The sequence below is a fragment of the Canis lupus genome, chromosome 2, assembly GCF_048164855.1.
Source record: "Canis lupus baileyi chromosome 2, mCanLup2.hap1, whole genome shotgun sequence".
Classification (NCBI taxonomy): domain Eukaryota; kingdom Metazoa; phylum Chordata; class Mammalia; order Carnivora; family Canidae; genus Canis; species Canis lupus.
In genome coordinates, this window is record NC_132839.1 from 59,943,916 (window position 1) to 59,955,630 (window position 11,715).

Consider the following 11,715-nt stretch of genomic DNA (forward strand, 5'->3'; position numbering starts at 1 on the left):
TCCATAGCCCTCTGACCATTCTCAAGGGTTTTCCCTGTGGTCCCGAGTCCCCCCTGTGGAGCCCCAGGCCCTCCCCGGCCCTGCTCTTTTTTTTAAACAGAGACTTCATGTGATTTTTTTAAAAGATTTTATTTATTTATTCATGAGAGACACAGAGAGAGGCAGAGACATAGGCAGAGGGAGAAACAGGCTCCATGCAGGGAACCCGATGTGGGACTCCAGGATCAAGCCCTGGGCTGAAGGCAGAGGCTTAACCGCTGAGCCACCCAGATGTCCCTCCCTGGCCCTGCTCTTAAGATGCAGAAGCCTTATGGGGAGCAGTGTTGGCTGGGGTAGGGGCTTGCCTAAGCTGTGTGACACCCCTGTTTTGCCCCCTCACTGTAGAGATGCCAGTCCCTCTATGAAATGAGTCTGATTCGATGGCCACCTTATCTTCTGCCTCCCACACTCAGGATCAGCTACATAATTTGTGGATCCCAGTGCAAAATGAAAATGCACATTGTTCAAAAATGATGAAGAATTTCAAAATGAACCAACCACCAGGCTCACCTAAGCACGTGGGCCTGTGTGACTGCTGGCGTCTCAGCCCGATAAGCCCAGCCCTACCCACATCTCTTTCCAGCTGGTGACGGTCTCTCCGCCCTCTCTTATCCTCAGCTGCTTTCTAAGACAGATCCTCGGGGCCCCAGCGCGGGAGCCCAGCCCCAGCCCCCTGCAGACAGCAGAGCCCTGTTCACCAGGTGGTCAACAGAATCCTGCAGACCTCTGGGGGTCTTCCCCCCACACGTCCTCCGGGCTGCAAAGCACTTACATCCTCTCAAATCGATGCTTATTTATGGAGCCCCACCTGGCAGAGCTTGAGCCAGAGAGGAAAAGATGAACATTCAGTCATTGCCCTATAGGAGCTCAGGTGATAGATAGCAGGGATACTATCTGGAACAAGAGCAAAATACTGGAACAAGAGCAAAACCAAACACGGATCCTGTGGGTTCAGAGAAAAACAATTGATTTGGTTAGGAAACTGAATATCACAGAAGAGAGCATAGAGATGGACTTGAAGAAATGGGCATGATTTTAGGACCTCGGACAGGAAAGCGAAGGGGCATTCCAGGGAGAGGGCACGGCATGGGCAGAAGTGGCCTCGGGAAAGTGTGTAGCTGGCTCTAGAATCCTGAGTTGTGCAGTTTGGCTCAGGCATGGATGATGGTACAGTGGACAGGGACTTGGGGTCAGCCATGCACGTTCCAGGCAGCCAAAAAGTGGCGTATCTTCTTGCTGGGGACACTGAAGGGGGTGTTAAGCATGGTGCACACTTGGGAGCAACGGGAGAAGATAAGGGAACCCCTCTGCAGAATGCAAGCCACACTTCTCTGCAGAACGGGCTGCTCCTACCAGGGTGCCGGTCCCGAGGCTGTGCGGCCTAGGCAGCCTCCTGCCCCTCGCGCCCTGGGCGGGGGTCGTGGGACTGCGGCTTTCCCTCCCCTGCCATCGCTCTCATTGGTCCTGCGCGGGTGTGTGTGCGGAGGGGGGTTGCGGAATAGGATCCAGCACTGAGTGGGGGTACAGCGGCTGCGCACGCCCGTAAGGTGAGGCCGGAGTGGGGAGAGCGCGGCTCGCCACTCTGCTGGCCCCACCATACACTGCATTTTCACTTTATATTACGGTTATTCTCAAAGTGCACACAAGTAGAGAGAATGCTGCAGTGCTCCTCCACGACCCTCCCCGCCCCGCCCCGCCCCGCTGCGCCCACCCTCCCCCAGGGCCGTCCCCCAGCTGCAGGAGTGCGGGCGCCAGGGGCGCAGCAGCGAGGCCGGGTGCGGGCCGCGGGGGGCGGGGGCGGAGCGGGGGCGGGGCGGGGGGCGGGGCGGGGGGCGCCCTCCCAGGGACTCCGGGCGCGCGGGCCGGGCGCCGAGCGTCAGTCTCCGCCCTGCAGCCCGCAGTGAGCCCGCCGCGCCGCAGCTGTCCGCCCGCCCGCCGCCCGCCGCCCGCCGCCCGCCGCCTCGCCATGCCCAACTTCGCCGGCACCTGGAAGATGCGCAGCAGCGAGAATTTCGACGAGCTCCTCAAGGCGCTGGGTAAGCGGGCGGGTGGGTGCGCGCCGACGAGGACGAGCGGCTCCGGGGTGCCCGGGCCCGCAGGCTCCGGGACCGGCCCAGGCGGAGGGAGTCCCCGGGGCGAGGGCGAGGGCAAGGGGAGCGTGCCGGGGCCACCCCGGGGGCGGCGGTGAGGGGAGCCCCGAAGCCGCGCGCCGTCCCCCCCACCCCCCGACGGCTCAGCCTGTCTGCGCTGGGTCAGCGCGAGGAGGACTCTCGCTGGAGTCCAAGGAGGACCAGGGACTTGCCATTTGGAGACTCGCTGTGAGGCCGGGCCCGGCCACGAATTCATCGCGCTGCGCAGGGAAAGCCACTTGCCCTCGCTGAGCCTCAGTTTCTCCTCCCGAAAATTGGGGCGAGGGTTAGGGGAGGCGCGGGAACGCTTTGCGGCCGGGGCTCGCGGCCAGGGGTCCGGTGGCGCAGCCCTCGTTGCCCTGCAGGTGTGAACGCCATGCTCAGGAAGGTGGCGGTGGCGGCGGCGTCCAAGCCGCACGTGGAGATCCGCCAGGACGGGGACCAGTTCTACATCAAGACGTCCACCACCGTGCGCACCACCGAGATCAACTTCAAGGTCGGCGAAGGCTTCGAGGAGGAGACGGTGGACGGACGCAAGTGCAGGGTGAGGCCCCAGAAGCGGGCGGCGTTCCGGGCGCGCCCCCTCCACGCCCCGGGCCGCCGCAGCCCAACGCGCCCCTGCCTCCTCCTGCAGCTGGGGCGTGCTTCCCTTGCAAGGGCGGGCAGAGAGGGTTCTTCGTGCGAGCGGCTTGCCCTGGGCTCGGGAGAGGGGCCTCCCCAGCGCGCCCCCACCCACCCCGAGCCGCCTCCTCCGCGCTCACAGCTGCTCCCGGAGCGGCGGGGAACCCCGGGCGGCGGCGTCCGCGGGGGTGCGGGCAGGGGTGTGGATGAGGCTGCGGGTGCGGGCGCTGGTGCGGGTGCGGGGGGTGCCGGCACGGACGCGGGCGGGAGGTGGGTGCGGGGCCACGGGGGCCGTGCCGCAGCCACGTCTCCTGTCAGCCACGTCTCCTGTCGCAGGTGGAGCACCAAGCGCCCGCGCCCCCCCCAGCGCCCCTTCGGGGTCCCCGATCCCTGACCCCCACCCCCCCCCCCACCCCGGACACCCTGGATCCAGTTTCAGCAGCCTTGTGAGCCAGCAAGGTCGACCTCTCCGTGCGACCCTCAGCCTGGTTTCTAACGGGAAAGGCGGGATCCTTACAAAAGCAAGGCAGATTCTGGCTGGGAAGATGGATTAAGTGCTTTAGTCCTCAAGGGCCAGAGTTTTGCATTTCTATGTATATTGGCCCCAGGGATGAACCAATGGAGTGAAGCAGCGGTTGTACATTCCTTTCTCAGATGGGCAAAAATTACATCTGGTTGAATAGAATGGCCAGTTAGTCCTGTATTTTGAGCGTAGATGGAAAAATTGTCGCTGCTGCTACCACTTATTTAAAAAGTGACAAAATGTCTCCCTCTCTTTCCCGTGTGAAAAACAAAGAAATGCTAATAATGTTCCAGAAAGTGAGGAATTAAGTCTCCCCTAAGTGGTGCCTGTCTGATCTGCAGAGTGGGACTCTCTGGGCTCTGGATTTGGGAGGAGGACACACAGACACGGCCACAGGAGCTGGCCCCCAGAACCCGAGTGGCCAGAAAGCCATGTCCAGGCTTAGAGCTGGCAGAATCTGAGCCGCTCGCCACTGCACTGTTAGAAAACACAAAAGAGTGGTTGGGGGTAGTAAGAGTGAACATCTTGGAATCACGGGGAGAAGGCCTGGCAATTGGCAGGGCTCAGGTGGGGACATCCAGCTACCGCCAGAGATGGTGATTCTGGTAAAAATCAGGTTCACACGCCGGCCTGGCAAGTGTCAGAAAGTAAATATGTGTGCATCCCGAATCGGTCTCCCACCCAAATGTCGAGCACTCTGTTTTGTGCAGACTGGGGAAAACCCCACCTCCCACCTCCAGGAGCATCAGATTGTTTTGTCTTTGGGACCTAGCCTGGAAAGTGGTTGTGTTTTTATCCTTAGAGCTAATGACACTTGGGTTTATCAGAGCAGCGAGTGTGCTGCATCTGATGAGTGCACACAGAGAGGAGGGTGTTATCCCCAACTCTGTGCAGTGGAGAGGGCTTTGGATCTGCTGGCTGTGGTGTCTGAGTGGTCCTACAATAGTACAGTTGATGGGAAAGTTCTTGTCCTTAATACCCCAATTGCTTGAAGTGATAGTCCATTCTGACATAAATTAATCACTGCGTGCTGTAAATGTCATTACTGGAGATGTAAAGCATGCCTCAAGCGTTGCTGGTTCCCCTGAGTGTGTGTGTGTGTCTGTATGTGATGGGGGAAGACTTGGGGGGATACAAGGTAATATTTATTCCCCATAAAACCTGTGACCGGCCGCCTCCTGAATCTGTGAACTCCATAGGGCGCAGCAGAGGGCTCTGTGCCCTGCTGACGGGGACCATGTGCTGCTTCTCTCCATAGCAGTGACTCTCCGGAGCTCACTGTTATCTCTATTCCTGCTGCCAAGACTGTAATTAATGTCACGAATGGTTTTCCTGCCCACAGAGTTTGGCCACTTGGGAGAATGAGAACAAAATCCACTGCACACAAACTCTCCTTGAGGGGGATGGCCCCAAAACCTACTGGACCCGCGAGCTGGCCAACGACGAGCTCATCCTGGTGAGGTCATGGACCCCTAAATCAACCCCACAGCCCTAGATGATGCCTACAGTGCGCCACGCAAATGCTTTACCCTGGGTTAAAATGTGAGCGGAAAGCTCGAGGTGACAGTTTAGGTCACAGGCAATCATCGTTCCATGGTGTGGTTGGGAGGAGCGTGGAACGGGGGCACAGCAGGGCTATGACAGGCTGCAGTGTCCTCCCTGTGCATCCAGTGGAGCCTTGGTGGATTCTCCGAGCTGGCCTCCCCCTTGACCCTACCCTGGCTGTGAGGCCCCAGGGATTTTCACTCTGCATAGGGATTTTTCCCCCCTTCTCACTCCTCATTTTGCTGCCAGGGAAAGATTTCAGGAATTTTAGTATGTCAGCACTGGGAGCCTCAGAGAGCATTTTTACCCTTAAACTTACCAACAACGGAGGCCTTCAGGGGCCAGGCGAGTTGTGCTGATGGGGGAAGGGTCTGAGTGAAACACCGTGTGGGGCTAGGGGAAGGGTGGGCCCCACCTGAAAGACATTCAGATTAAAACATTTTAAACATTCCTGGCCACACAAAATTCACCTGGTGAGGCCAATTTAGAAACCCCCACCGTTTAATCACACACCTCCTTGTCCTTTAGGTGTGGGGGCAAAGGAGGTTGGCCAGGACAGGGGAAGGCTCAGTCCCTCTTCTTTTGTGTTTCAGAGTAGACCAGGCTTTCCCTGCAGCAACCCCACCCCTGCCAGACCCACACACACACATGCACACACCCCCCACATGCATGCACGCGCACACACACACGCACCAAGTGTACACGCACACACATGCACACACACGCAAGAAAAGGGAAAAGCTGTGTGGGTAACCAGGAAATGATATCCTTTGTTCTCCATCAGGCATATTGTTACCATGTTCCCTCCAGGATGCCTGAGGCCCCATCTTAGCAGTGTTGGGGAGGGAGCCTGCAGAGTGGGGTAGCCTCCCTGTGTGACCTGGGCGTGGCTGTAGAGTGAGGGCTGACACTAAGTCTGATCACCCGGCTGCTCTCAGCCCTGAAATTGCACGTTGATCCTGAGAGCAGACCCTGAATGGAGCCGTCTCCATTAGTTTAACTGGGGCTGTTTGATCTTAGGCTCTCCTCTTGTCCTCCTCTGCCGGATTTCATTTTGAGCACTGTCTGCTTTCATAGAGAAGGGGACTGGCTTACTTTGCAACCTAGTGAATGCTGTTTCTAGGAAGGAATACTTGATGGAATTGGAGGAGGAGTTTGAGGCTGAGATGTGGAACTTAGAGAAAAAGGAACAGAACAAAAGGTTCACTGGTACGAGAGTTCTGGAGCATGGCTGCGGGTTGAGCAAGCTTGTCTTGCCACGAGAAAGTATGATTTTATTAACCTGGTAACATGCAAGCAACCAGAGCACACTGCTGCACGGTGCCTCCCTCCCCACCTCCACCCCTGCATCCTTCCCTGGCTCAGCCGACCAGACAACCCTCAAAGGGCACATTAATCCTTGGCATTTGAGACCTGAAATATGGGCTTTTATTTCAAGGGTTGTTATCGTTAATAAATCCAAAACGCAGGGAGATGCCATCTCCTTATAACAAGAGGCAAATTATCCTAGTTAAGTTGAAATAAGTGCTCCCCGTGCCAACAGTAAATTGTCCCCCGGGGGCTATAAGCTGCCTTCCGTGAAAACAGAGTATCTTCCCTCAAACCACCCTGGAACATTTCTAGAGTTTCTTGCAGGAGTCTTTCAGTACGGGTGCCAGCTGAGAAAGACGTTTCAGATATGGTTGGAAATGTGATTTCTTCTTGTGTCGGCCTGTGGGAGGTGTCAGATACGAGGATGGTCAGATCCATGGAAGGAGTCAAACCCCAAACACTCCATGGTTGTAGAGCTGAGAGGTTGGCACATCTAGAGGTGAATGATGGTGGGAACCCCTGCCTTCCTCCCAGCACAGAATCAGGTGCAGACGGAGGAGGTGTCCAGAGCAAGTACACCTGGGCTGGTATGAGCAGCTAGCTCCCTACTTGGAAAAGGAGTTGGTGATGGACATTTGCTTCTGAGTATCACTCATGACTAGTATTTCCCTGAGACACACATTGGCATAATAGCACCTGCTCCTTGATTGCCTCTCAGCTTGATTGCCAGCTGACAGGCCAGGGCAGGCAAAGGTCCAGGTCTGTCCAGGCTCTCAGCCTCTCCCAGGCCTCATGCCCCTTTGAGAACTGCAGAGCTAGGGATGCTCCTACTGAACGGTGTACATCTGCAGACATGCCTGCATCAGATCTACAGAACAATTTTGATTCTTGGTTTTGTTTGTGAAACAAACATACTGAACTGCCTGTGGGAGCCCAAGAGAGCAGGCCTGTGCATAATTGCTAGTTTGGGGGAGTTTTGATAGTTTATTTACAGGCGACACCATTTTAGGGGCCAGAAGGAAAACCTCCATCTGTGGAATGGCTTGTGCCTACAGCACAGCAAACAAAGAACCGTAAAATTTTAGCTGGAAAGAGACTTTGGGATCATCCTGTTGGATTCCACCCATCTGAAACCCTTCCTTTCCACTCCAAACCAGCAAGAGGCAGGGCAGTGCCCAGTGTGCCAGCTGTATGCTGCAGAGCTGGGTCTGGGAGCCAGCACTGGGCCTTTACAGCTCAGACCAGTTTTCTGGCTTGTGGGTGGCTTGAGGGGTGGGCAGCTGCTCCCTGGAAGGTGCTTCTGCGCTCTCCTCAACAAGGCCCCATCTCACTGGTCAGCACAGGACCCTTGCTCTCCTGAAGTCATGTGAAGCAACAGAGCCACTTTAGAAATGTCCAGTGTGACATCTTCCCCTTTCAGTTTAATTTTTCAAACCAAGTATTTATGTCAGTATTCACAGGCTCCAGAAACAAAGGGAAATTACATAGAATTCTACACCACAGCTGCCTCTCTGCCAGTACGGAGCTTAAGGGAGGAAAAAAAGAAAAAGAAAAAAAAACCTTAGCAGTTAGCATGAACACATGGCACAGGAAATTGAATGTCTGTTACAAAGAGTCTTTAACGGGGCCGTAAGCGGCCTTATTAGTGATATGCTTTAAACGTATCTGCACAGGCATCTGCTCTGATTGCTTTTCCTTCTCTGCAGACGTTCGGCGCCGATGACGTGGTCTGCACGAGAATTTATGTTCGAGAGTGAAGGCGGCCGGCTTGCTCCTGCTTTGGGGGTGGGATGCATGTTCCCCTGAGAAATGTCCTTAGGTCTGAGTTGCCGGGGACCTTCCCTTACCCTGTTCTCCCCATGCCAGTGGTGTTGTGCCTCCCCAAGAGCCCTGTTCTCCCTGTGCTGGTGGTGTGGTGCCCCCCCCCCCACCCAAAGCCTCTGTGCCCCTGCCCCTGGTGCTCTGTAGTTTGGCATCTGCATGGTTCCACCCATCATTAAACTGGTTGGCCAAATTTCAAGGCTCTTCCTTTCCCTGAGCTGCCTCTTCAGTTTCAGCATGGGTTACTGTGCACCCGCGGTCCTTGGCATTGCACTGCCCTGTGTGGTGTCTTCAGTGTCAGCCTGCTGCCTGGGTCCCCTGGGTGGAGCACACAGGCTCCTTCCAGCTGGATCTAGACTGAGATCCAGGTGTGTTTGGGCTTCACAGCGTTGTCCACTAGAATTAGTCTGTGTCCTAGCAGGAGAGGGAGGGTACATTCAAAAGGTATATTGAGGGGATCCCAGAATAAAGGGATAGTTTACATAGGCACTGACCTGGATAGGATGAAGAGAATTAGAAAGGATGCGGTGGCCCTCAGACTAGCAACAGAGGAGCTGTTACCTGCTGCGCCTGCAAACAGAAGGCACACAGAACCCCAGATCATAAGAGCTAAAGCCCAGGGGAGAGGCCACCATATAGGAGCTGTGGCCGTGCGTGGAGGGACGTAGCCACTGTCCAAACCATGGCCCCAGTGACATAAGGGGTGGGAGTGGGCGTGGAGTTTGCCTCGGAACTCCACGCCCTCCCAGGGTTAAGTATCCTGACCTCCCAGCTTTCCATCTCTGATCTACCCGTGCTGCCCACTGGCCACACCCAATTGGAATCCAAGGGCCGGTGAGGTGCTGTCCTCGAGAGTCACCCTCCCTGAACACTGCCAGGCACAGAATGGATCTGAACATGTACGTGGATGACACTCCACAGTTGCCAACTCTTACATTTTAAAATCAGGAGATTTCACATAAAAATCTGGATTTCTGTTTCCTTAGGAGAAAAATTGGGAAAATCTGGCATCCTGGAACTGACATTCCCACGGGGCTAACAGCTTCCCCCCCCTTTTATGTGGACCTTGGATTGTCTATCTCCCCATGGTTCCTGCCCTCATGTGTGTTGTTTTCCCAGCTTCTTGGGCATATCTCTGCTCTCAGGTACATGGGTTCTTGGCGAAGCCAGGCTAGAGTTAGCTGACCAACACGTGCAGGGATGGATGAGGCCAGGAGACAGTGACCCCCAAAGAGCTCACAGTCTCATGGGGCAGATTATCTAAGGGCCAGGCACCACGACCTGAGAGTAAATGAGGACACGTTTACCTAAATCCTCACACTTCTGAAGTGCAGGTCCCCACAGTGCTCTTGCAGAACTTCAAAGTCTCCCAGATACTCTGTTGCTTACGTGGAACTGTGTGGGGAAGGGGGTCTTCTGCTGAATCTTGAACACAGCTCACATCCTACAACCTGCAGTCTAGGGATGGTCTGGGCTGTGCTGCCCTCCATGCACACCAACAGCTCTGGTAGCAACTGTTTCTCAGCCCCATCCACTAGGCCCTGGTATATCAGAGCAGGGCTGGATTATGGGTAGAAGAGACTCTAACACTGGGCTATACACTCTCTCCAGGACCCTGAGTGACCTCTGCATGTCCCAGAACTTCTCAAAACCCTTCATGGGAACAGCCTGAGTGCCACCTGGACAGTGGGTACAGACACCATGACATACTTAACATTTTGCTCCAGGTCCACACTCAGTCCAACATGAGTTTCCTATAGCAGAGAGCAAGTGTTAGAGGTATTCCTTGATGGCTTCCTGCAGGAAGGGGGTCAAGTTGGGCCTGTAAGGATAGGGAGCACCTGGCCTGGTGTGCGGTGGAGAGGAAGGCTGCATGGATGGCTAACCTGCACAAGGATGTCAGACTAGAGGGAGGTGAGGGGCCCAAGCTGGCCACAAAAGAAAGGGTGAAAGTCAGGTCGGCATAGAGACGGGGCTGGCGTGTCTGTACTGCACTACGGGTGCTGGGAGCTCCGCAACGGGGACGGACAGAGTGAAGCCTCAGACGTCTTGGGGTATATACTTCTGGGCTCTTCTCCGGATCTAGCCCAAAGGGGGCAGGTCCGGGTGGAAGGGCAGGTGCAGGAGGGCCTTCCCCTTTCCTGACCGGGATTTAGGGTGTCTCCATCACGTTCTTTAGTCACAGGGCACATGGGGCACGTCTGGCACACATGTATCCTTCTCTTTAGGGGGTGGGTGGGGTGGGGAGGCCAGAGGGAGGGAGAGTCCCCGGCGACTCCAGGCTGAGCGCAGCGGCCGACGTGGGGCTGGACGTCCCCACCCTGACGTCGGGACCCGAACGGAAATCGAGTCCCAGGCCGAGGCCCCAACGCGGGCACCTCTGGACGCCCGGGTCACCCGCAGCACGTGCACCGTGTCCCCACTGACTCTGGAGCGCCGAGCTCCCCAGAGCCTGGTGCACACACACTGCCTGGCACATACGGGGGACGAAAACCCACGCGGTGTCACTGTCCTCAGTCATCTACAACACTGCTCCCAACTCACTGCCGCCCTCGCATCCCCGCGCTCGAGCTCTGGGAGGTCCAACTCCGCCCGGCATTCAAGGCCCACCCCCACTCCCACCCCCACCCCCTGCTTGGCCTAGCCAGGCACAACAGAAAAGGCAAGGGCTACCTCCTGGGCACACCTTCAGGTTGCCAGTGCTAGAAACCGAAACACAGCCAACTTCGGCTCCACGGCAGCACCGGTAAACCTCGACGACACCGGGCAGGTGGGGCCGCCACGAAGCCAGACCCCTCAGCCCATCCCTCCATTTGGGTTTCCTGCGCAGCGGTCCGGTCACATGACCGCCCGAACCAATCACCGCTGGGGGCGGGGCCCCAGACCGCATCACGTGACCACAGCGGGGCGGGGCCAAAGCGTGGGCGGAGCCAGAAGGCGGCGGTGGGGCGCCCCGGCATGGCTGGGCCATGGGGTTTGGGGTGAAGGGTCAGTATGCTGGGCTTCCCCGACGCCCGTGAGCCCGGCTGTGCGGCGCCGGTCCGAAGTTGCTCCTGCGTCTGGGCCTTGGCTGGTTCGCGTTTCCAAGACCCGAGCCCGCCCGCTTGGGGCCCCCTCCGCGGCCCCCTCCCGCCTCTGTGGCCCCGTCGCCTGGCCCCTCCGGGCCGGGTCTCCCACTCTCTGGCCCCGCCCCTCGGGCCCTGGCCCCGCCTCTCCGGCCCTGGCCCCGCCTCTCTGGCCCGGCCCGCCTGGTGCTCCGTAGCACCTGCGGCTTGTCTGACCGCTGGAAGAGCCGAGAGTCCCTGGGCCCTGTCCCCGAGGCCAGGCGGCGCAGAGGACACGCGTTACCTGCTCCGTCTGGGGGGCAGGCGGCCAACATCCCAACCCCATTTGGGAGAAACGGGAAGGTTTCGGCTGGTCGCCTGCCCTGGTGTCTCCTGCCCTCTCCCTGCCCACCTCCCATAGTGGAGGCCCCGAAGGCCCCGAAGGGCACCGCTGCACCCTGCGTGGAGTTGACCATGAGACTTAGGGGAGGTCGGCTCCGGGCTTGGATGCCGGGAGCAGAGCCCAGGAGGTAACCCCCGCCTGTGGCAGAGTGTGGAGTGAGAGCCAATACCTGGAGCTGGTGCAGCCATCTTACACCCCTGAGGAAGACGCCGAGAGAATCTCGGAGATGCCAGCCCAAGTCGCTGAGATAATACAGTCCCCACCCCTCTTTGAGGGTAT

At 57.5% G+C, this 11,715-nt stretch overlaps 1 protein-coding gene and 1 long non-coding RNA gene across 2 annotated transcripts; one reads left to right on the forward strand and one right to left on the reverse strand.

Moving 5' to 3' along the window:
• Positions 1-1,938: 1,938 nt before the first annotated feature.
• On the forward strand, positions 1,939-8,182 carry CRABP1 (cellular retinoic acid binding protein 1). Its single transcript, XM_072802473.1, has 4 exons — positions 1,939-2,075; positions 2,534-2,712; positions 4,655-4,768; positions 7,875-8,182. The coding sequence occupies exons 1-4, from the start codon at positions 2,006-2,008 to the stop codon at positions 7,923-7,925; spliced, it is 414 nt and encodes a 137-aa protein (XP_072658574.1). The 5' UTR covers positions 1,939-2,005; the 3' UTR covers positions 7,926-8,182.
• On the reverse strand, positions 6,106-10,846 carry LOC140619283 (uncharacterized). Its single transcript, XR_012019199.1, has 3 exons — positions 10,663-10,846; positions 8,484-8,559; positions 6,106-6,568 (listed from the first exon to the last, which is right to left on the reverse strand). It is a non-coding gene; the product is annotated as an uncharacterized lncRNA (long non-coding RNA).
• Between the last annotated feature and the right edge of the window lie 869 nt (positions 10,847-11,715).

What these genes read in the sequence shown, in the direction of transcription:
- CRABP1 (XM_072802473.1), top strand. Translation starts at nt 2,006, where the DNA reads ATGCCCAACTTCGCCGGCACCTGGAAGATGCGCAGCAGCGAGAATTTC. An exon ending in CGAGCTCCTCAAGGCGCTGG is followed by an intron (nt 2,076 to 2,533) that starts GTAAGCGGGCGG and finishes GTTGCCCTGCAG; the next exon opens with GTGTGAACGCCATGCTCAGG. An exon ending in CCAACGACGAGCTCATCCTG is followed by an intron (nt 4,769 to 7,874) that starts GTGAGGTCATGG and finishes CCTTCTCTGCAG; the next exon opens with ACGTTCGGCGCCGATGACGT.